This window comes from Bipolaris sorokiniana (genome assembly GCF_000338995.1).
Source record: "Bipolaris sorokiniana ND90Pr unplaced genomic scaffold COCSAscaffold_5, whole genome shotgun sequence".
Taxonomy (NCBI): Eukaryota; Fungi; Ascomycota; class Dothideomycetes; order Pleosporales; family Pleosporaceae; genus Bipolaris; species Bipolaris sorokiniana.
Genome location: NW_006911899.1, coordinates 1,805,262 through 1,825,006, shown reverse-complemented (window position 1 = coordinate 1,825,006; position 19,745 = coordinate 1,805,262). Strand labels below are relative to the sequence as shown.

General features: G+C 51.6%; 7 protein-coding genes across 7 annotated transcripts; 3 read left to right on the top strand and 4 right to left on the bottom strand.

Annotated features, from left to right (window-relative positions):
- The first annotated feature begins 152 nt into the window (after positions 1-152).
- On the top strand, positions 153-2,402 carry COCSADRAFT_140375 (uncharacterized protein). The gene has a single exon (XM_007700759.1). It carries the CDS (start codon positions 226-228, stop codon positions 2,143-2,145), a length of 1,920 nt encoding a protein of 639 aa, XP_007698949.1. The 5' UTR covers positions 153-225; the 3' UTR covers positions 2,146-2,402.
- On the bottom strand, positions 2,367-4,169 carry COCSADRAFT_355348 (carbohydrate-binding module family 42 protein; the record flags this gene model as incomplete). Its single annotated transcript, XM_007700758.1, has 2 exons — positions 2,367-3,532; positions 3,590-4,169. 2 exons carry the CDS (start codon positions 4,167-4,169, stop codon positions 2,601-2,603), a joined length of 1,512 nt encoding a protein of 503 aa, XP_007698948.1. The 3' UTR covers positions 2,367-2,600.
- A 1,579-nt stretch (positions 4,170-5,748) lies between these two features.
- On the bottom strand, positions 5,749-7,408 carry COCSADRAFT_86419 (uncharacterized protein; the record flags this gene model as incomplete). The annotated part of the gene is made up of 6 exons (XM_007700757.1): positions 5,749-6,324; positions 6,371-6,553; positions 6,603-6,828; positions 6,894-7,040; positions 7,099-7,160; positions 7,286-7,408. The coding sequence occupies 6 exons, from the start codon at positions 7,406-7,408 to the stop codon at positions 5,749-5,751; spliced, it is 1,317 nt and encodes a 438-aa protein (XP_007698947.1).
- A 4,535-nt stretch (positions 7,409-11,943) lies between these two features.
- Positions 11,944-12,374, bottom strand: COCSADRAFT_355341 (uncharacterized protein; the record flags this gene model as incomplete). The annotated part of the gene is made up of 1 exon (XM_007700756.1): positions 11,944-12,374. The coding sequence occupies exon 1, from the start codon at positions 12,343-12,345 to the stop codon at positions 11,944-11,946; it is 402 nt and encodes a 133-aa protein (XP_007698946.1). The 5' UTR covers positions 12,346-12,374.
- Positions 12,375-13,056: 682 nt separating this feature from the next.
- Positions 13,057-15,421, bottom strand: COCSADRAFT_86837 (uncharacterized protein; the record flags this gene model as incomplete). The annotated part of the gene is made up of 2 exons (XM_007700755.1): positions 13,057-14,782; positions 14,841-15,421. 2 exons carry the CDS (start codon positions 15,419-15,421, stop codon positions 13,057-13,059), a joined length of 2,307 nt encoding a protein of 768 aa, XP_007698945.1.
- A 447-nt stretch (positions 15,422-15,868) lies between these two features.
- Positions 15,869-17,461, top strand: COCSADRAFT_35888 (uncharacterized protein). The gene has a single exon (XM_007700236.1). The coding sequence runs from the start codon at positions 16,118-16,120 to the stop codon at positions 17,279-17,281; it is 1,164 nt and encodes a 387-aa protein (XP_007698426.1). The 5' UTR covers positions 15,869-16,117; the 3' UTR covers positions 17,282-17,461.
- Positions 17,462-18,040: 579 nt separating this feature from the next.
- On the top strand, positions 18,041-19,345 carry COCSADRAFT_35887 (uncharacterized protein). Its single transcript, XM_007700235.1, has 5 exons — positions 18,041-18,274; positions 18,333-18,565; positions 18,615-18,635; positions 18,695-18,769; positions 18,824-19,345. The coding sequence occupies exons 1-5, from the start codon at positions 18,252-18,254 to the stop codon at positions 18,916-18,918; spliced, it is 447 nt and encodes a 148-aa protein (XP_007698425.1). The 5' UTR covers positions 18,041-18,251; the 3' UTR covers positions 18,919-19,345.
- Positions 19,346-19,745: the final 400 nt, after the last annotated feature.

The window sequence follows — 19,745 nt, the reverse complement described above, 5'->3', positions numbered from 1 at the left end:
CGTCCAAAGACGAGGCGAGATGATGATGATGTTGTGATGGTGGTGATATTGGTGGTAGTGTAGTGACAGTGGAAGTGATGGTGAGGATGCCTGCCCGTGTCCGTGCGCCCTGACGTGTGTCGTCGGCAGAAGCTCCAAATCTTCGCAGGCCGACTTTGGCACTGGCTCAACGACCATCACCCGCCCATCAACATCCCCATCCCCGCCATCCGGAGGCAGCCCACCATGCTGCGCGCCTCCATTCTTCGGGCCCGTCCAGCTGCCAGGCCATTGGCCTGCCACGCCCGCCCGCAATGGCATGTCGCCAGACGCTTCTACGCCGATGATAAGAAGAGTCTGGGCGAGACGACCGTCCCCAACCCGGCACCCACGACGGAGCCTTCACTAAGCCCATCCAGCCCCGCCAACGACACAAACATCATCCCCCCTTCGGACGTGCCAAAACCCCCGCCTGCCCCAGACAGCTCCATCGCCGCTGCCGGCGCATCGCGTGATGCTCCCACCACCGCCCCCAAGACGACTCCCCCCACAGGGCCAGGCACGGCCAGTGTGGCACCGGACCCCGTCCAGCCAAAGCCGAAGAAGAAGAAGAGGCGGTTCCTCCGTGGCTTCCTCCTCCGCCTTGCCATCCTCTCGGGTCTGGGATACGCTGGCGGTGTCTACTACTCGCTCGTCTCGGACAACTTCCACGACTTCTTCACAGAGTACATTCCCTACGGAGAGGACGCCGTCGCCTACTTTGAGGAGCGCGAGTTCAGGAAGCGTTTCCCCGGCCGTGCTGGCGACCCCCGGTTGCACCCCCAGATCTCGGGAGAGAACAAGGTTACCATTCCTGGAAACAGCGGCCTGACTGCCCGCCCGGTCAAGGAGAACAGCAGCGATCTCGCCGGTACAGGCCCGCATCTGAGTGCTGTTGCCGACAACAACAAGGTCGACAAGGTCGAGTCGAGTGGACAGCAGCCCAAGGTCGAGTCTCGGGAAAAGAAGCCAGAGCCCAAGCAAGAAGCCACTTCCAAGGCTGTTGCCCCGCTTGACCACCTTAACGTCCCCGCTGCCACCGAGCCCGTTGTCCAGGATGTCGTCAAGATTGTCAATGACATCATCACCGTCGTCAACGCAGACGAGTCCAACGGTGGAAAGTACAACTCGACCCTCGACAAAGCCAAGGGCGACCTTGCCAAGGTAGTTGCCGATATCAACTTGATGAAGGCAAATCTCGAAAAGGAGTCCGAGGACAAGGTCAAGGCGGCCCACGCCGAATTTGAGCAGGCCGCCAAGGAACTCGTCCAGCGCCTCGACCACCAAATGCAGACCCAGGAAGCTCAGTTCAAGGAGGAATTCGAAAACGAGCGCGAACGTCTGTCCCAAGGCTACAAAGAGAGGCTGCAGTCTGAGCTGCAAGTAGCCCAAAAGGTTTATGAGCAGAAGCTCAAGAACCAGCTCCTCGAGCAGAGCATCAGCATGCAAAAGGCTTTCACTGCCACTGTTAAGGAGCGTGTTGAGGCTGAGCGCGAAGGTCGCCTGGGCAAACTTAACGAGCTCTCGTCTTCGGTGCACGAGTTGGAGAAGTTGACGGCTGAGTGGAACAGCGTTATCGATGCTAACCTCAAGACACAGCATCTTGTCGTTGCTGTCGAGGCTGTAAGGTCTGCACTCGAGTCTCAGATCGTCCCCAAGCCCTTTGTCACTGAGCTGGCCGCTCTCAAGGAGATCGCTGAAGATGACCCTGTTGTCAGCGCTGCCATTGCCAGTATTAACCCTGCTGCCTACCAACGCGGTATTCCCAGCTCCGCTCTCCTGATTGACCGCTTCCGTCGCGTTGCCGCAGAAGTCAGGAAAGCTGCTCTTCTGCCCGAAGACGCAGGTGTCGCTTCTCACCTCGCCTCGCTCGCCATGTCCAAGGTTCTGTTTAAGAAGTCTGGTCTCGCCGTTGGTGGTGACGTGGAAGCTACTCTCGCACGCACAGAGGTTCTCCTTGAAGAGGGCGACCTAGATGCTGCTGCACGAGAAATGAATAGTCTACAAGGATGGGCAAAGGTACTAAGCAAAGACTGGTTGGCGGAATGCAGAAGAGTCCTCGAGGTCAAGCAGGCCTTGGACGTTATTGCCACTGAGGCTCGCCTGAACAGTCTGCTCATTGACTAAAAGGATCTTCTTCTTTCTGTTATTCCCAGCCCTGTTGATGTGTATATCCCCTAGATTTAGCCATAGACTAGGCGATGTCGGGTCTTTTTTGTAAGCAGTCTTGATAGCCAGTACTATAACTTGTACCAGTAGCTTAAACAAAACTTGTTCAATGTTCATATGCAGGGTGTGGACTGGATGTTGATTTATTGTGTTCATATATCATATGATATAATGCCCGCTTCTATTCATGGGTTATATGGTCCCAGGCAAGTGAGACAATTTCACAGAAGCAAAGTAGAATACTCTGGTATTCTTATATTTGCTAACAAATCCAGCTTATACACTAGAGGCAATCCCATCCATGTATACATAAGAACATACTATTCATCAATATATTCTGACAAACACAACTTATATATACCTCAGAGTCATTTATATATACATGAGAACATACCACCTATCACCCAGTTCCCTCAAGCCAGGGCACTCTCGACAAGCCAGGTGATATCGTCGTTGAACGAACTGGCATTATCAAACTCCTTGACACCACCATTGCTCGAAATGTACCCGACATTGTTAAAATGGCGAATCCACCTCGTCGGGTACGCCCAAGTCCTAATAGAGCTACCCTTACCCGTAAGACCCGCCTGAGGACAAAACGTCGCATCCTCCTTGAACCCCTTGGATCCATCATTAGCATTAACTTGCATCACGAAATTCGCGTGGCGAAGAAAGCTTCCAGCCGTATCCTTTGACTCGAAGGCAAAGCATTCGCTATTCGTGAAGCCAGCGCGAACAATCCAGCTCGCCTGGCGCTTGAGCAGAGCAGTGCTCGACGACGACACGACTTGCGTATTCACTGTTGCCCCGGAGTGTGCGAGGTAGCGGTCCGTGTAGCCAGCTGTTGTGGCCCTGAGAGATACACTGGACCCAACGGTGTATGCGGGTCCACTGGTCATCAATCCACGTCCCGTGGAGTATCCAGCTGCAACAAGATTCGCCTGGACCTCGTTTTCGATTGCGTCGCTGGGATACCCGTACGTCATTGCGCCCTCGGTGAAGGTTCCCTGTGCGCCGTTGCTGTTGTCGCCGCCGATACCAAGGATAATGGCGCCTTCTTTGCTCATGGGGTTGTAGCCCGACACACTTGGGCGCGAGCCGTTGTAGTATGTTGAGAGTCCGCCTGTGGTGGCGTCTCCGGCGCGGATGGCCCAGACGCCGGGCTTACCCTTGACGATGGTCGTTAGGAAGCGATTTGAGACAGACGGGTTTTGAGTGTTTTTCTTTGGGTTTGCGCCGGAGAAGAGGCCGTTTTCTAAGTCCGCCATGACCCAGGGGCCGTTGCCGGCACCGCTGCCCCAGACGGTGTTGTCGCCAAAGTAGATGGTTTCCATATGGCCATTGCCTGTTTCAGGTGGTCAGTTGAATTACATCTAAAGAATGTCAGGAGTTGATGTCTTACCAGTGTCGAGGTTGTTCGTCTCAGCATTGCCATAGTCGAAACAGCAGCCGCCATTGTAATGTGTACCGTCCAGAACGGCGTATATGCCTTGCGGCTGGTCTTTCACAGCTGAGCCTTTTACGTTGTTATTGCGGTACCCGGTTCCAGGTGAAACGAAGACGCCATATGCCTTTTTGCCGTTGAGCGAAACAGGTGCACCGATAGCACTTGCAAGATTGTCGTAGCCTCCGACATCTGGGCCTTTGAAAGCGCCTGGCGGCGCTTGTGTGAGATGGTTTCCTTTGCCAGATTGGTCGTAGATGATGGAAATGAGACATGTCGTATTGGCACAGAACTTGTCTTGAGCAGCTGCGTTGGCAACACCGCCGGCGGACAGTGGAGCAATGTCAGTTGTGGCACCGTCTGAGCCACGCTTGACTTGGTAGAGCGGGCCACTGTATGCATTGTATAGAGCACGAGTGGTGGCGTGTGCGGCAATGCATGGCGTGTTGCCTTTGGCGTAAATGTCACAAGGCCCTGCATGAACCAATGAACCTGTGGCTGCAAGCCCAAGCGCAACGAGAAGCGATCGTGAAGACATGGTGTTTGGAATATGAAGAAAAATGCAAAACCAAGTCCTCTGTCTTCCTCTGGATTTCCACGAGCTACATTACTTATATTTATCTATAGTGGTCTCATTTTTCTGTACCTATAATTACCCAGAGCATGTACCATTTTACATTGCAACAATGCAACTACCCACTATTTTCCCTCCAACAGAAACGCAGTGCTCACATCACGTAAGACTAGTGTCCTGTAACATCAGCCTATTCGTGACTTGATTACCCCTCTACTCCAGTAACATCCATGCGGGGGAACACGGTGGATGCGCATCATAGCGCCGGAATAAATAAACAAGCTTTGCCAAAAGCCGGCAAAGCGAACACAAGACGAAGCGGAGCAAAGCTTGGTAACGTGCATCGGCAGTCTGATGGCCCGATGTGCCCCAGACGAACCAGCATACCAAGGGCAACCTACCCAATCACAATACACACCTTACATGTGCAACACTGGCACGTGAACTGGGGGGCTGCACACACCCTTTACTGTATTTGGGAGGCGCTCAACTTTGAATTATTGATTGTTCGTTCTAGTACTTATACACCCTCCAGCCTTGCAAAATTCCCACCAGTGGAACCAGACCTATCCGTACGTACGTATCGCAGCAACGAGGTAAACCACTAACTAAAAATAAAAAAGAGTAAAACACGCATTTGTGACTCTTCGTTCATTATTTTGATTTCAGTACAGAGTTTTCTCCCGTTGGAATTTTTCGTGTTGCAAATCTCAGTAGCTGCTCAAGGGCCGAAGTTTTTCTTTCTTTGGCACAAAGCGGGTAAACTTCAGGTACCGAGAATACGAATGCCCCAAACTCTTCATCAGACGCTGTGTGACGCCATCATTTTCATGCACTAGATGATGAAGAGCTCAAGATGGCATGTTGTTGTTTTTTTTTTGGGGGGGAGGGGGGGGGGTTGTAAAGAGGGCTGTGCCCGTTTCATTAGAACGGGGTGATGCGGATGACAGGTGGGTGCGGCCAAAACTGTCAGCGCAACGAGCGTAAGCACGTTTACATAAAGGAGTAGTAGATTCTCTTGACACCTATCGAGGGATATGTGTGTATTCTGTATTTGATCATATGGGCGTCGTGGACAACAAAAAGCGTAGGTGACAGTTGCCCAGTAATCTTTCTGTGGTGAGTTAGAATTCCGGCTGGCTGTAGGACATCTTGGACCTCGAGCATATGTCCATGAGGTGCGTACCGAGGTATGTGTGGGTCCCTTTGTGCATCTCATGCCTTTGCGCATTATGCGGAGGTCTCGACCGCCATCTTGGTCATCTCCCGATAGTACAATGTACATATTGGCTAGACTGCCGTCATTCTCTCGGAACGAATACCACTTTCATTGCGCTTCCTATGGCGTAAAATCGGACCGTTTTATGTTATCAAGGTATGTTGAGAATCCTTAGTTTCCATCTTGCAAAACTATCATTTGAGTATTACTGTGTTAAAATTAGTATATTGTAGCTGCAACAGTGTGCAAACTGCATTAAATATATAACGACAGAATTCAATGCAGTCAATGCTGGATATATGAGTTTATTTTGCTCTACCGCTGTCATATCCTACTATTGGATTGTCTTATTTGGTCGTTGGTCGACGCAGCTCGTCCAGGTCTCGATGGTGGAAGCGGCATATGATTCTCGTCAAGTGGCATATGATTCTCGTGAAACGACCTGTATCGGCTCGCAGAACCATCGCGCAATGCTGCAGGTTCGCTCTTGAGCTCCACTTGGCTAGTTAAGGTAATAGTCATGTCCTCACTATTCCTTGTCGATGTAGTTTTTGTTCGAAGTTTTTCTAGCCAACGCGTCGTGCCATTCTTTGGCCTTTCCTCGTCTTCGGAACCCGTCTCTTGGGAGCCTCTTTCTAAATCGGTGTTCGAATGTCTTGTTCCCGCATCCTCCCAGTTTTTCATCTCGTAACTATGACCTTTGTCATACATAAGCTCTGGCACGCTTTGAGGAGCGGTGGATCTTCGCTTTGACATGAAGGCTGCTGATTGACTGGTCGTAAGCGTTTTAGAGGTGTGTAGTGATGATTTCTTGAAAGATAAACCTCCTGTCAGCGCTCCGGACAGACTCCAGGGTATCTTCGCGAGCAGTGGCTTGAGAACGGGAGCTGATGCGCACATCTATTCTTGGTTAGCCTTGTACACCTATTTAATCACACGTGCTTACCACTCCCAGATCAATCTCCACGGCAGCTGCAATCCATAGTGGATATGCGTACCATGTTTGATCCCATTCGTTGTAAAGACTTCGATATATGAACCAAGTTCGCACGATGCCAGCAGCAGTCACTATGAAACCCATACCAAAGAAAAAGGCCACTGCTAGACGTTGATGGAGAGGCATTTGAAGCTTGGAGATTTTAGCATTTATTGTGTTGCATTAGTGAACTGGAACTTACGCCCATGACCAAAGGGATAGGTGTCACTGTCGTCAGGAGATCTGCAACACAGTTGATTATTCCAACAATCAGAGTCGCATCTGCTTCATTCAGGCAGGTCTCTGCTGGCGCGCCAAGAGTCCAGTAATTGCTGATGGGCACACAAAAGAATATCGCGATGCAGGTAAATGACACAAAGCAGGAGATTGTGTAGAAAACGTTGAAGTGGACCAGCCACCTAAACCATCTAAAGCAAAGCCTGTGTTAGCATGCGTACTCGGCAAATGAAATACATTACAAGTAATGACTCACGATTTTCCTGAATCAGAGACCAGACGGTAGTAGAAGCAATGTAGAGAGAGCCTTGTGAATGATGCTGCTGCTGTGAAGACCACCTTGGCTGTCATGGCGATTTTGTATGTTGGAACAAAATTGGAAATTGGTATGTCCCACACATGTCTATAGTGATCAAGTCAGAAAGTATTTCTTGAGATCCTCATTCATGTGGTCCACTTACCTATCCCATCCGTACGACTTGTTTGCCAAGAGGACAACAATTGTGAGGCACACTGCGAACAACTGCAATATGTTAAGAGAGAATAGGGTTTTAAGGAAACACTGCTTACAAGCGCGAGCAAGATGAAGACGTCGTCAACGCCAAACCATCTTTTGATTACAATCCGTGTATATAGTCGCGCAGCCACAATCAGAAATGTCAGTGTTATGAAGACCGAGTTGACTATGATAAGTGCTGGCCCTCGCGTGACTGGGTCGTCATAGTTGGGGGTCGGCCAGCTCAGTACGACCGACGCTGGCGGCAGCTGCATTCTGGATTACTGAAGACCGGACGGAACGTGCATGCAAGGCATGCAGGCACAATGGTACCTATAGGCTTCGGTTTGGGGATACGATCGGTCGCGAAGAAGGGAAAAGGACCAGGGAAAACGAGTAGCTCTAGGATCCGGGCCTCAGTATTATGTTGGTTGGCTGGCTGGCTGGCTGGCCAGCCGGGTTTCAAACATGACATATGGGTCCTTTGTTAGCTACGGCACACAACGGAGCACAGACTGCAGTCAGGGAAACAGTGTCACGTAGCATGTGGAGCTCGCGTGGCACTTGGACTCTTGGGGCGGCCCGATTCGGCGCTCCATTGGGGTTGTATTTAAGGGAAAAACTCCCCGCACAGGATGAAACCAGATGACGAGAAGCGCTTCCTTGTCAGTAGATTCCATGTTCTTCCTTGATATAGCCCAGCTTTTTGGTATCTTGTCCACTGCTATGGCTTGATTGTTGATACTTGCTATAGTTATACCGGTGAGAAAGAGACTGCATGTTGCTGATTTGCCATGATCCCATCTACCTGAGGCCACACTATCTATAGTACACCACGCAGATAATCATCCCAGTGCAGAAACATCCGAACCTATCTGAACGTGCTTATTGGTGCCGGAGAAGCTCTTGTCACCGCTACTGGGTGCAAGATAAGTACGGTTGGCGTAGGCATGAGCACCCTCGAATTCGATATTCAAGAGCCGGCCAGCAGCGGCGAAGCCACCTGCAGTCCTGAAACTGTGGAGTAAATGTACCAAATTCCTTGAAACGTTGTTTTCACAGGCTGGTGGAGTGGATTAATAGCGGCAGCTACTATGTTGGACGATAGGAACACGCCTCTCGCCAAGCCATAAGCCCCACACCAAAGCCGGTCAATCGGAGCCCTGCAGCGATCTACGAGCTATGCGCCAATCATCATCTCGATTTGATGAACTCTAATAGCATGCCAAACTTTAATGCAAGGAACTGTCCAATCTGGCCGGCATACATGATAGCTCTCGAACTCTCGGTCGGCCCCTTCAACCGCCCTGACCAAACATCGATGTGGGTCACTAACTTCATGACTCTTTTCCTCCGTTTCCTGCTTTGTATCGGAATGTCATTCATCAAGACAATTGCCATGGTATGGGGCACAGGCCCAAAGACACCGAGTTCTCGTATTTCTAATGTCCCGTCGATACGAATATCTAAGAGTCCAGTTAGAGCTCGGACAATCGATCTCCTGATACTGCAGATCAAATGCCAATTGAAAAGGTAGTCAGCGCTGTGATATTCTGATTGGGCATGTCTAATAAGGTGGGACATGGCAGTCTTTGCTATTCTGGGACGATGATTCCTGCTGTTTTACTCAATTGGCATCTTTGCCGCGTGTCACTAAGGTTTGTGGCTTGGTGACGACTCAAGTCCATCCCTGTTTGGTATCTAAGGCTCTAATAGCATATCGCTAGCTCCAACTTTCCAAAGCCCCAACGCCGGATCTAAGCTGTGGCGCTGTGCGCGAAACAGAGCACGGCCATGTGTTCATAGCCCCGGGCACTACATATGGGAGGAGAATTGCGAATATCTCCGTTCTTGCAACTATCGAACCATCAATCGGTTACTGGCGTTGTAACCCCCTGCCACGTGCTACAACCACTGCTCTTAGCGTTTCGAAGCTTTATGCCGAGTGTTGCCCGTTCTATTGCAGGAGTCCGCTTTCTGTAACAGCATGCTATCTTTTTTGCTGGTCTACAAACAGGCCGCATTGCCCCTCCTATCTATTGTCAACTAGGTCATCCCCAACAGTGGATCAGCACTCAGCCACATCCACCATACCATGCGATCCCTTGCTACACGTGGCTTTTTTGTAAGAAACATAAGGGGTTATACGAGCATTCGCGTCATCGAAGGAATTGCCAGATCAGGCCCAAGAGTAGTCGCATATTTCGTGGTCAAGACAAGCTTCACACTATAAACCAAGAAAACAAGATATATGATTACTAAATCCCTGTTGCAACTGCCGGACTTAAATAGCTGCATCTCAGGCGTCCACCAAACTGGTTCAATCGTGGCTTGCGCGAACACCATTACTACTAGCTCGCGGCAAAACAGCGGCACATCAGAAAAAAACAAGCATGAACACTTAAAAGGTTGCGACTCAACATTGAAGTTGCATCCATGACCCAGAACCCAGCCATAAAGCACTCAGTGTTTGGAATCAACCTCTCCAACCCAAACAGCAAGATATACAAATAACCCAGCCAAGTCAATGATTGTAGGATCACACTTTATGCGCATCTCCACTCACCCAAGCTCGGATAGAAAGGAAACTCGAGACCCGAGCACGGTAGCATCTTCCGCCCCACTTTTGCAACAAGGGAACCCCCAGTCTCAGCATCGGCCATCGAATCAAGCTAGAAACATTTTGGCTTCCATCAGCGATTGTACAGTCTAGCATGCATGCAGCCGCTGTGAGAAACAAAATTGCGCAAACCACCCTCCATCACCACCAAGGTAAAAGGGGGATGACATGTCGCATTTTGTGTAGCATGTGAGCGTAACAGTCTATTACGGGAATAATGAGTGTAAAACAACAATAAACTGATATGTATAAAAAATATATAAACAAATCAAAGAGCAATTTAATGAAAAAAAGTTTACCCACAGAGCACCTCTTTTTTTTCTTTCTTTCTTTCTTCTCGACTAATTTACTTCGGAAGTTTTGTTCCGGTCAATCTACACGCCCCCCCCCCCCCCCCCCCAAATCGCGGCTCCACTTCCGCGCGCGTCTCCAATGCCTCCGATTCAATCGGGTTTCCTTCCTTGGTGTGGGCCCCGGACGGAGAATTTTCCTTCTAGACTCGATTTGTGTGCATCGGGCGGATCGCGGGCTGGGTTTTCTAAGGGAGAAAGATGTCAAATACAAACGCCCGGACCTTGTAAGCGATATGGGGCGTGTTTTGAATACTCAAATCTACTGGTGCTGGATATACCGGATATGGTATTCTCTAAGAGATTTTTGGGGGGGGGGGGAGTTTTTTTTGTTCGGATGGTTGTGTCTAGCCATACAAAGAATCAGACGCTACACTTCCACGATCAGATGTTACCAGCTGGGTCACTGGTCGTTTCCCAGTTCCAGGTGTCAGTGGGGAGGCAGATCGTTTACCCGGTTGTGATTTTGGTCTCTCGATATCAGGATTCGGGGCCTCTGATGCCTGTTGTTGCGGCAATGTCACATTGGGATTTATAATAGGCGGGCGCGCAACGAATCTGCCAACGTACTTGCGTCTGTATTCCGTATGAATGCGAGTGATTTCATAAATCTCGCACGCTCTTGGGAATCTCGGCGTCCATGGAAAGGGTTCAGCTTGGAGCAGTGATGTGCAAAAGTCAACTTCTCCAACAATAATTAAGCCAGCGAAAGGACCCGGAAAGTTGTCCCCCGAAAATATTTCTGTTGTGTTGGACATGGCTAAAGAGTCATCAGGAGCGACGTCGCTTTCTAGAGTATAGAGTCTCTGGTCAAGCCACGTTCGATCCAAAAATCTCCATAGTGACGCTGAAAATGGCTCCAGTGTATCGAGATATGCAAGCATTGATTGAAGCACTACGATACGGTCTGCAAGATTGGGAAAACAGGAGCTAGAAATCCTGTCATCTACACGTACCATGGCCGTGATGTGTTCATTATCCAATTGTTGAGCTATTTCCACTGCCGTCTGGATTGCGCACTGGCACGGGCTTGTGTGAATGTAGATGAAGCCAAATGGGAGCATTTGGTTAATTCTCCGGATGGTTACTTCTTGTACTTCGTATGAACTTCTTTGTAGACCCTCAAATAACTCGACATAGCTGTCGGGCTGAAAATTTTCGCATCTTGCCAATTTTGGGAACAGGAAGCGCAATGGTTGGAGTCCCCTGGCATGGAATGTGTTATTAGCTGCGAGATGCAGTCTCTCATATGGAACAATGGTTGGACAAGGTTTTGATGTCGCAAGATTCCGGCACTCAGGAGTGTTTACAAAGTACAATGACTTTTCGGTGTTCAATGACAGATATCCTAGTTTCCCTTCCAAACTCAGACCTTGTAACATGTTAGTCTTGCTTTACAATCTACTGGAATACACTTACGTCCACCTGTCTGCGTTGATGTAGATGAGACATTTGTATCATTTGGCTCATTGATCCATTGAGTAGTATCCTGAAGCCAATCAACAACAGTCCGTCGGTCGATGGTACCAATCTCCGAGTTCGAAATGATAACACTTGCAACTCTGGACAGGGCTTTACCCCTTGGACTTGAGGACTGCAATGCCACCTCCACGAGTCTCAACTGTGATATGTCAAGTATTGCAGCAAGGTCATTTTCCAGATCGTCATGTTGAGAATCCGGTACTGGAATGAGCATGTGTAGTTTTTCCACAAGAGTTGACAACTTCTCCAGTAGTTCCGTGAATTTTGATTTATCATGAACCGCCCAGCGTGCTTTTGAAGCTGTGCTAAGGGCACTTCGGTCTGGTAAAGCTTGAGCTGCTCGAGTACAGAACCTGGATCATGAGGTGCGAAACAAATTCATGCTGTTCGTACTAAGTAAATTTGCTGATATTGACTGTTTCTTTGCCGAGGTTGCGGTACTGAATTTGACGCCATAACGCTGTTGCAATAAACTGGCATCCGAGAGAAGAGTTTTGATTGCACCTAGCGCATCTTCAACAAGCTTGGAAACCGTCGGGTCTGCCAACCTGACATGTCGATCCTCTTTCTCGATCTTGAGAATGCCGCTTGAGTTTCCCCACAATAGTAATTGTGTTCTTTCAAAGTCCAGCCTGATGAGAAGGTAGCTGAAGTCCTTCTCTAGGTTTCTCCCTTGGGAAAAAGTCTCGAAGCATTCGACGCAGGTGTTGAATAGCGTTGCCAGTGCGACAGCACTGAGTGTTAGACCGGCAACCTCCATTGATGTCTATAACAAATGACGGACAACGGTTCTGAAGTGTGATGAGGATGGAGGGGCACTGTGGGCTCCTCTTTTTGTTGTCGGGGCTGAGGCTGAGCAGTTGCCTGATCCAGGAACCGCCCACGCCAGCCCTTCACGTACTAGTGTCACGTTCACCCTTCCACACTGAGCGTGCACATAGCACACAGTATACCTAGCTAGGGAGGGCTTGCGCAGTAGGTTTTCTTCGAGATACTAAAATTCTTTTACCACGATGCTAAGGAATCTGTAAGGTTAAGAGTACAGATTTCTCCCCTCCAAAACTTAAAGCAAACCCTATATATCAAAGACTATTCTTGTATTAAGATTAATTTCTCCGTAGTTAACTACTGTACTGGTTTCTGAGCCAACATACTGTATATAGCCCGTATCAGCTAACACAAACCATTAAATGCCTAGCTAGTCAAGAAGATGTCTTTGCAGAGAACTAGACATGTACAGCGTGTTATTGCGCGGAGCATCTCGTTACACAGAAGCGGACGTCAATCATGAGTCCTCATGTGCGAAGAGAGAGATTCATGTCGAATGCAGATGCTCACTGTTGACAAAGCGCAAACATATGTAGTACTCGTTTCATTCATTCAGATTACTCTTGTCATTGCATTAAGTCGACCCTGCGACACAGGCCAGTTATCATTCATTCAATCCAACTCCAAAAACTTGCCAGTATATCTACTTCTGCGCCTCCTCCCTCTTTACTCTGAAAAATGCTAGTTTGGCAAAACGTCCCAACTGGCCCCAGTAGTGTCGACCAGCAGAGTGATCCATGATTCGCTCCAGTAACTTGACGACTGCCATGCGGACATCCTGTCTGGGGTGGAAAAGACCGAGACTAAGGTAGAAGAGGCCGGCATCGGGTATAACGCAGAGCAGCTGGAGAACGGTATCGTATTGTAATTGGGCATTTACTCTCCTTGCGGACTCGTTGGTGATGTTAAGCGACTGTGCCATTGATGAAAGGTCGGTCGACGAAGCACTGGTGCTCCCGCTGGATGAACCCGCTTCTTCCACGCACCGCGCAAGTGCAAGATAGATAGCTGCTGATTGATCATGGGTGAGCTTCAGACATCGCAGTTTGTCATGCTGATGGTGCATGTCGAGGCCGCGCACTGGCCTCTTGCCCCAGCCCTTTGCAATATCCTGGATGTAGCTATAGTAACTTCTGGTGTTGCGCCAGCCTTCGATTCGATGAACATTTGCTGCAAGTTCGCGCAACTTGGAACCTTCATCTGACCAGACGTAGCCATGCCCAGAAACGCCATATGCACCGGTTTCCGTGTCGTGAGCGCCAATGTACAATGCTGACGCCCCGTAGACGGTTTCCTCAAAGGCGGCTGCGATGCGGGTGAATTTGAGCACCCACGAGCGCCATTTTGCTCGAATCGCGTTTTCTCCATGACGGTTGGCAATGCTCTCGAGAAGTCTGTCCATAAACTGATTGTCACCCGTAGGATCAATACCACCACCCTTACTATCAAGGCCGGATTGTCCACTTAGTCCGTTCAAAGGGAGGCCTTGCTGCTGGAAAAATAACGATCCTTCTGTGGGCGAGGCTGACTCGATTCGATTGCTAATCTTCATGCGACCAGTAGGGAGGTCACATAACAGGTCCCACCACTCTGGCTTGTAGGAAAATGCAGGATTGGTAACGCCAGCGATAAAGCCAGGCACTTTGAGTAGGTCGTCTACTTTGGTAAGATCGGTGTATGGGAACGCGTGTCGCACAAAGCCGCGCAGTATACCGCCAGAGGCCAGGGCGCATGCTGCCAGCACAGCCTCTGCAACTTCGCCTGAAGGGCGATTGTGTCCGATGAAGATGATGCGCTTCTGGGTTAAGAGAGCATTGACAAGGACAATGATTGGATGCGTGAATGCGCCGCTCGTTGTCAGATGCGGGTGCAAGGCGAATGGCTGCGGTTGGGTTGTGTGAGGGGTGGAGAAGGTCTGTATGAGTTTGATAAGGGAAAAGTCGCCCACGGTTTCCGGACTCAGGGAAGTTGGTATTTTGACAGGCACGGGTATGCCGTTGTAATCGATCTTTGACTCAAACTCGTGCGTGTCCCGGGGAATGGTATATACTTTTCTCTTAGATTGAGGATCCGATGTAGTTTCGTCCGCCTCTTTTGCTGCATCCTGCTTCTTCCGGTGGCGGACCATTAGCTCAAATTTCTCTACGAACATGTCCTTTGCATCGCTGGCGCCTAGCACAAAGCTTTCAAGGTGAGACAGTTTCGGCAAGAGTGACAGATCCATGGAGTTGAGGGCATTGTAGAGCGAGGCAAGTGTTTCTAGGACTGGCGCCCTGAAATACTCCTCGAGAGCCAATAGCAACAGGGGCTTGTATATGTGCAGAAAAGGATGGCGAGTGCATATGGCCATGGCTTTCACAATGGCACCTCTGTGCAGAGTTAGTGTCTGGTAAGCTCGTTTGTCGCAAGTTATTAGGGCCGCCTTACCTCTTCACGGTGTTGTCCTGCTTGGTGTTGACCAGATTCAGGACGTAGACCAAGGGTGGCCCATCTGGATCCGGCCCACCCTCGCTTTCTGTGTCGTCGTCGTCGTCTTCGTCATCATCATCATCGGCCTCGGGTTCGTTGTCGCTGTCGCGGTCCTTGCGCTCTTCGGCGGGGGCAGTCGCATTGTCATTGTCGTCTTCTAGGCCGTCCTTGCGCCGCTTTCTCCGTCGCCTGCGCTCTCTCCGTGCTTCGCGCTCCTCCTCGTCGACGGTCGTGTCCTTGTGCAGAAAGAAAATGGTCCAATCCTGGCTCCGGACGTGGGCCTGATCTGGCAGCATGAGCTCGGCTAACATGGTCTCGTCACCGCTTATGGCGGCGGGATACTGGTGCTCCATGATGGAGCCGCGGTCAATGTCAAACGAGGCGACGAGTATGTACTCGACATGATTCTCGATGGCATCGGCGGGATACTGGGGGCGCAGCTTCATGCCAGCTCTTGCGTGGGACATGGCGGAGAGGTGGCGGAAGGGGTCGTCGCGCTCCGACTGGGTTGAGTCGTTCTCCTCGCCCTCGCGCAGCATGGGGGGCTGCGGGGAGCGGGATTTGGGGTAGTGGCCATTGCGGGTAGATGGTGAGCGCGAGGGCGGGAAGGAGGAGAAGGAAGGCTGGCGTTGCAGAGTCAAGGGCTGGGCAGGACTGGGACCGCCTGGTCGTTGTGATATGACTTCGGCCATGAGTGTTCGTTCTCCCTCTGCTGTACTATGTATGGGGCCCTGGTTGCTTGCATTCCCTATAGATCTACAGGCGCTAGCGTTAGGGGGGCCAATGCCACAGATGGTCCGAAACCAATGTCACCCTCACGACCATGGCGGCAGCCAGTCGGGGCGAAGGAGAGGGCGAAGGGGACACGAGGTGCGGGCTCAATGGCGCTGGGGTGGGCGACAGTGCAGGTGCACGCATCCCACCGCCGGAGTGCATTCGCGAGTAGGAAGCGTACTTACAAGAGTCGATACGTACGTACATGTGTAGTCCATACATAAGGTTATAATAATATCTAGTTATCGACGTACGGGCTAACTGCATCTGCTGGGGCCGGCGGGCTTATCGATTGCCTAGTCCCCAGCGCACGCCTGGTCTGGTCTGGTTGCTAGGCCACGCTGCCGCCGCAAAACACCAGCCACGGTCAACAAGCGCCGTCACCACTATGCGACGACGTTAGGATACTATATTGACGCCCTCCAGCCCCCAACACAGACACATGCACATACCACGCGCTCATGGACTCGACCACGCCCACGCCCTACAAGCCCTCGCCGCTGTCCTTCAACAACGCCCGCCAGTCGCCCTTCCGCCGCCCGGGCTCCATCCGAGAAGCCTCACCCTCGACTCTACGGCCCTCGACGCCAAACAGCTCTCCTCTGAAGCCCAAAGACACGCCCAACACCCCCTCGCAAGCAAACCTCCGCCCAACCGCTGCTGCTGCTGCTGCCCCCGCCACTGCTACCGGGCCCGTATCACAAAATCCTCCGCCATGGCTGCACACGCGCACAAGATCAGGCACGCCTGAACCACCCGCTTCGCCTGGCCGCCATGTCTCGCCCACGCGCAATGCACCACCACCCACGGCCCAAGGCACCGGACGCCCTCTGAGCACGGCGTCCATTGCTGCCATGTTCGAGGGCACCGCCAAGGACGACACGCCGGCACCTCTTTCCTTCCGCAAACAGTCGCCGCCTGTTGACCCTGTCAAGCCGATGGAGAGGCCAATTGAGAAGCCAGCAGAGGTTCATGTAGATCGGTTCGCACACCTCTCACCAGCACCCTCACCCGCACGCTCACCTGCACGCTCGCGCGAGCCTTCACCCGGGCGATTGGCAGCCCGGCCACCGACCATCCGGCGAATGGCTTCGAGTGACGCCCTTTCCAAACTGCCGCCGCCCCTCCTACACAGCATGCGAGAGTCGTTTAGTGTCATGGACCGCGACGATGATGGCCATGTAAATGCTGCAGATGTGGCTGATATGCTGTCCCAGCTCGGTCTCTCTGCGACCCCGTCCCAGCTCTCGACATACTTCAACGGCGCACAATCCATCAATCTGGCCAACTACCTGACAACACTATCCGATCTTCTGGGCAACCTCTCGCACCAGAGCGAGCTGAGCGCAGCTTTTGAGGCATTCGATGACAATGACGACGGGCAGATTGACTTGGCAGAGCTGAAAGATGCCCTGCTGCACACGGCACCGCAGCCAGGAGAGACGCTTCTTACCGAACGGGAGATCAACATGGTAGTTGAGGGTTTCAGCGGGCGAAGAGCCTTTGGAAAGGGAGGCAAAGGTCTGGGCAGAGGAGAGGTGTTTCGATATCACGATTTCCTAGCAAATCTGACTGGCGGTGGCAATGGCGGAGACAATACCGAAGGTGCCGCTGCGTCAGCCTAGTGTGTTTGTAATATGCATTGCTGCATTCCCTCACGCCTCGAGTTTACGGCGTTGTATCATGTTATGGAATGAATGTTGATGGCCTGGTGCCTTGGTAGGACGGCATGGGGACTGGCATGCACAAAATACATCTTATTAATAAATGGAATGGAATCTGAGCCTAGCCACAAGAGGCTGTTTTTTTTACTACGTATTAGCGTATGAGGATTGGTTTGTGAGAGTTGTCGCTGACAAAAAGGTGGGAAAGCTAGTTGGGACAATGGAGGGTTCTTGTCAGTGAGGTTCCATGCACATATCTGGGGACCCTGGTCTTTGTCAAAAGTCGGTGACAGCACCGTGAGCGATAACTCGAACGTTTGCCTTTGCTTTTTTTCTACGAGACCGGATGACATGCATTCTTAGCACGATACGCGTTGCCTTGTCTTGTCCACCGTTCTCTTCCTCATGGGATTTGAGCGGAGCTGTCGGTGAGATTGCGTGGCATCGTGTCTTGCCCATCACAATGGCATGCCGTCATTGTGCTTGTACCGGGCACGAGTCAAGGGCGGCCAAGCATGGGGGAAAGAACGGAGACGAAAACGTGGCCCATTGACTAGAAGCTGTTACCGTGGGTTCGCCGTGGTGTCTTGAACCCTGTTGTTGGTGTGTTGTCACGATGGGCGGTGGGCATTTCGATTGGAGGGCGGGGCACGTGATGTACAGCACATTGGCGCAGATTGGGCAGCTCCGTAAATCGCCATCCACTCGTTCGCGAATCTGTGGAAATAGTGTCGCAGTGGCTCTTGAAGCGGCTAGCAGTAGTGAGTTGGTCGGGAAAAGTCACAGGTGTAGTCGCATCTAGCACCCTCATTGGGCCCGTTTGCTGCAGCACAGACATCGTTCGCGCGCTGCAAGAGCGATTGCAGAGCTTCCAGCATTTTATATCTACCACTCGGCCCCTCCTCGCCTCTGCCATTTCTCCGCATCCAAGATGAGTGGTCCTGGTGAGAATCGGTAGGTCCAGAGGAGCGCCCACCCGCCTTGCTGCACACAACTGACGCATGCCTCACAGCTGGCGACGGCAGGGTCAAGCCAACCGTAACTCAGGCGCAAGCACCCCCACCAAGGACGCTGGTGGCCGGCCGCAGTCCATGGCCGCCGCACCTGCGGGCAATGTCTGGGGAACCAAGCAGGCAAAAGCCTCGGGTCCTACTGCGCCAGCTGCACAAGCTCAGGCCCAGCCCGAGCACCATGTGCCTGTAAAGGACTTCAATGCCAACGAGGTCAAGGAATTCCTCAAGAAGAGTATGTTCGCCAATGTACAAGTCACAGCCCAGGGCTAACCAAAGTATAGAATACCTCGAGAGTACCGCCAGTACGAGCCACGTAGTTTTCCACGCATATGCCCTAGTAGTGCTAACATTAGCCTTGTAGACCAACCAGCGGTATATCACAAGGTCCCGGGTGACTCGGTGTCGAACAGGAGCAGCGGAGCATGGGGCAAAGGCGGTGAGGCGCTTATGTATAGCAAGTATGCGGACATGGAATACTGATTCGACGCAGGCACCATGCCGCATCTCATGACAACGGGACAGGACTTCTTCACGCAGCTCAAGAAGCAGCTGGCGACGCTGGACCAGACCAAAGCAGCGCAGTAGTTGCAAACAAGCGATGATTGTTTCAGCGGCATTCGGGTAGGCATTGCAGGCGTTCTTGGGCACGGTTTTCTGGGTGACTACATGGCAGCACCTTGCAGGAGCATGGTATGGCTTTGAAAGGGGGAAAAGGCGTTTTGGAGCCTGCGAAGGTGTATGTTTTCCAGGCTAGCATCGTGGTAGGCGATGGCCATGTGGTTGACGACAGGGTCATGGGATTTGTGTGTATGTATGCTGTAGGGATGCACGCAGGGACCGGGCTGGGATAGAGGAGGGGACGTGGGCATCTTTCAATACGAGCCTCGAGCCGGCAGCTGCATCCATTGTTTTGACACCCACATTTGCAGAATTAGATGGTCAAGTGAGGTGTATAGTCCTGTGTCGATGTGTGCTGGCTGTGGGCGTGGTTTGCATATGACAAGGATACCCATACCTTCTCTCCTTTGCGAGGGACCGTCATTTTCTGACAGGCCAATCCCGAGCAGGCAGGGCAACAAGCGGCAACTAAACACTGTGCGAGGGGACCTGCTGTGCAACCACATCGGCTTTGTTGTTTGACTGTTTATCAGTGTTGCGCCTGTTCTCCCGCTCTGCACTCACACATATACATAGAAAGATACCGTACCGCCAAGTGCCGCCAGTGGCCATCCATCCCCCCTCGCAGCACCGCCGGTACCTTGCATCGAGGCTGCAGTTGCGCAACCACAGCCGAGCCCGCAACCTCAAGTTTAGGGGTACCAGTCACTGTCCACACGCCGCTACCCCGCCACGCACCTCTCCTTTTGCAACTCCTGCTCAGCACGCACCGCTGTTGCTTGCACGAGGTTGGG

Coding starts and splice junctions, on each gene's coding strand:
- COCSADRAFT_35888 (XM_007700236.1), top strand. CDS start 16,118: ATGGACTCGACCACGCCCACGCCCTACAAGCCCTCGCCGCTGTCCTTC.
- COCSADRAFT_140375 (XM_007700759.1), top strand. CDS start 226: ATGCTGCGCGCCTCCATTCTTCGGGCCCGTCCAGCTGCCAGGCCATTG.
- COCSADRAFT_35887 (XM_007700235.1), top strand. CDS start 18,252: ATGAGTGGTCCTGGTGAGAATCG. Junction 18,566..18,614: donor CAAGGAATTCCTCAAGAAGA/GTATGTTCGCCA, acceptor ACCAAAGTATAG/AATACCTCGAGAGTACCGCC. Junction 18,770..18,823: donor CGGAGCATGGGGCAAAGGCG/GTGAGGCGCTTA, acceptor GATTCGACGCAG/GCACCATGCCGCATCTCATG.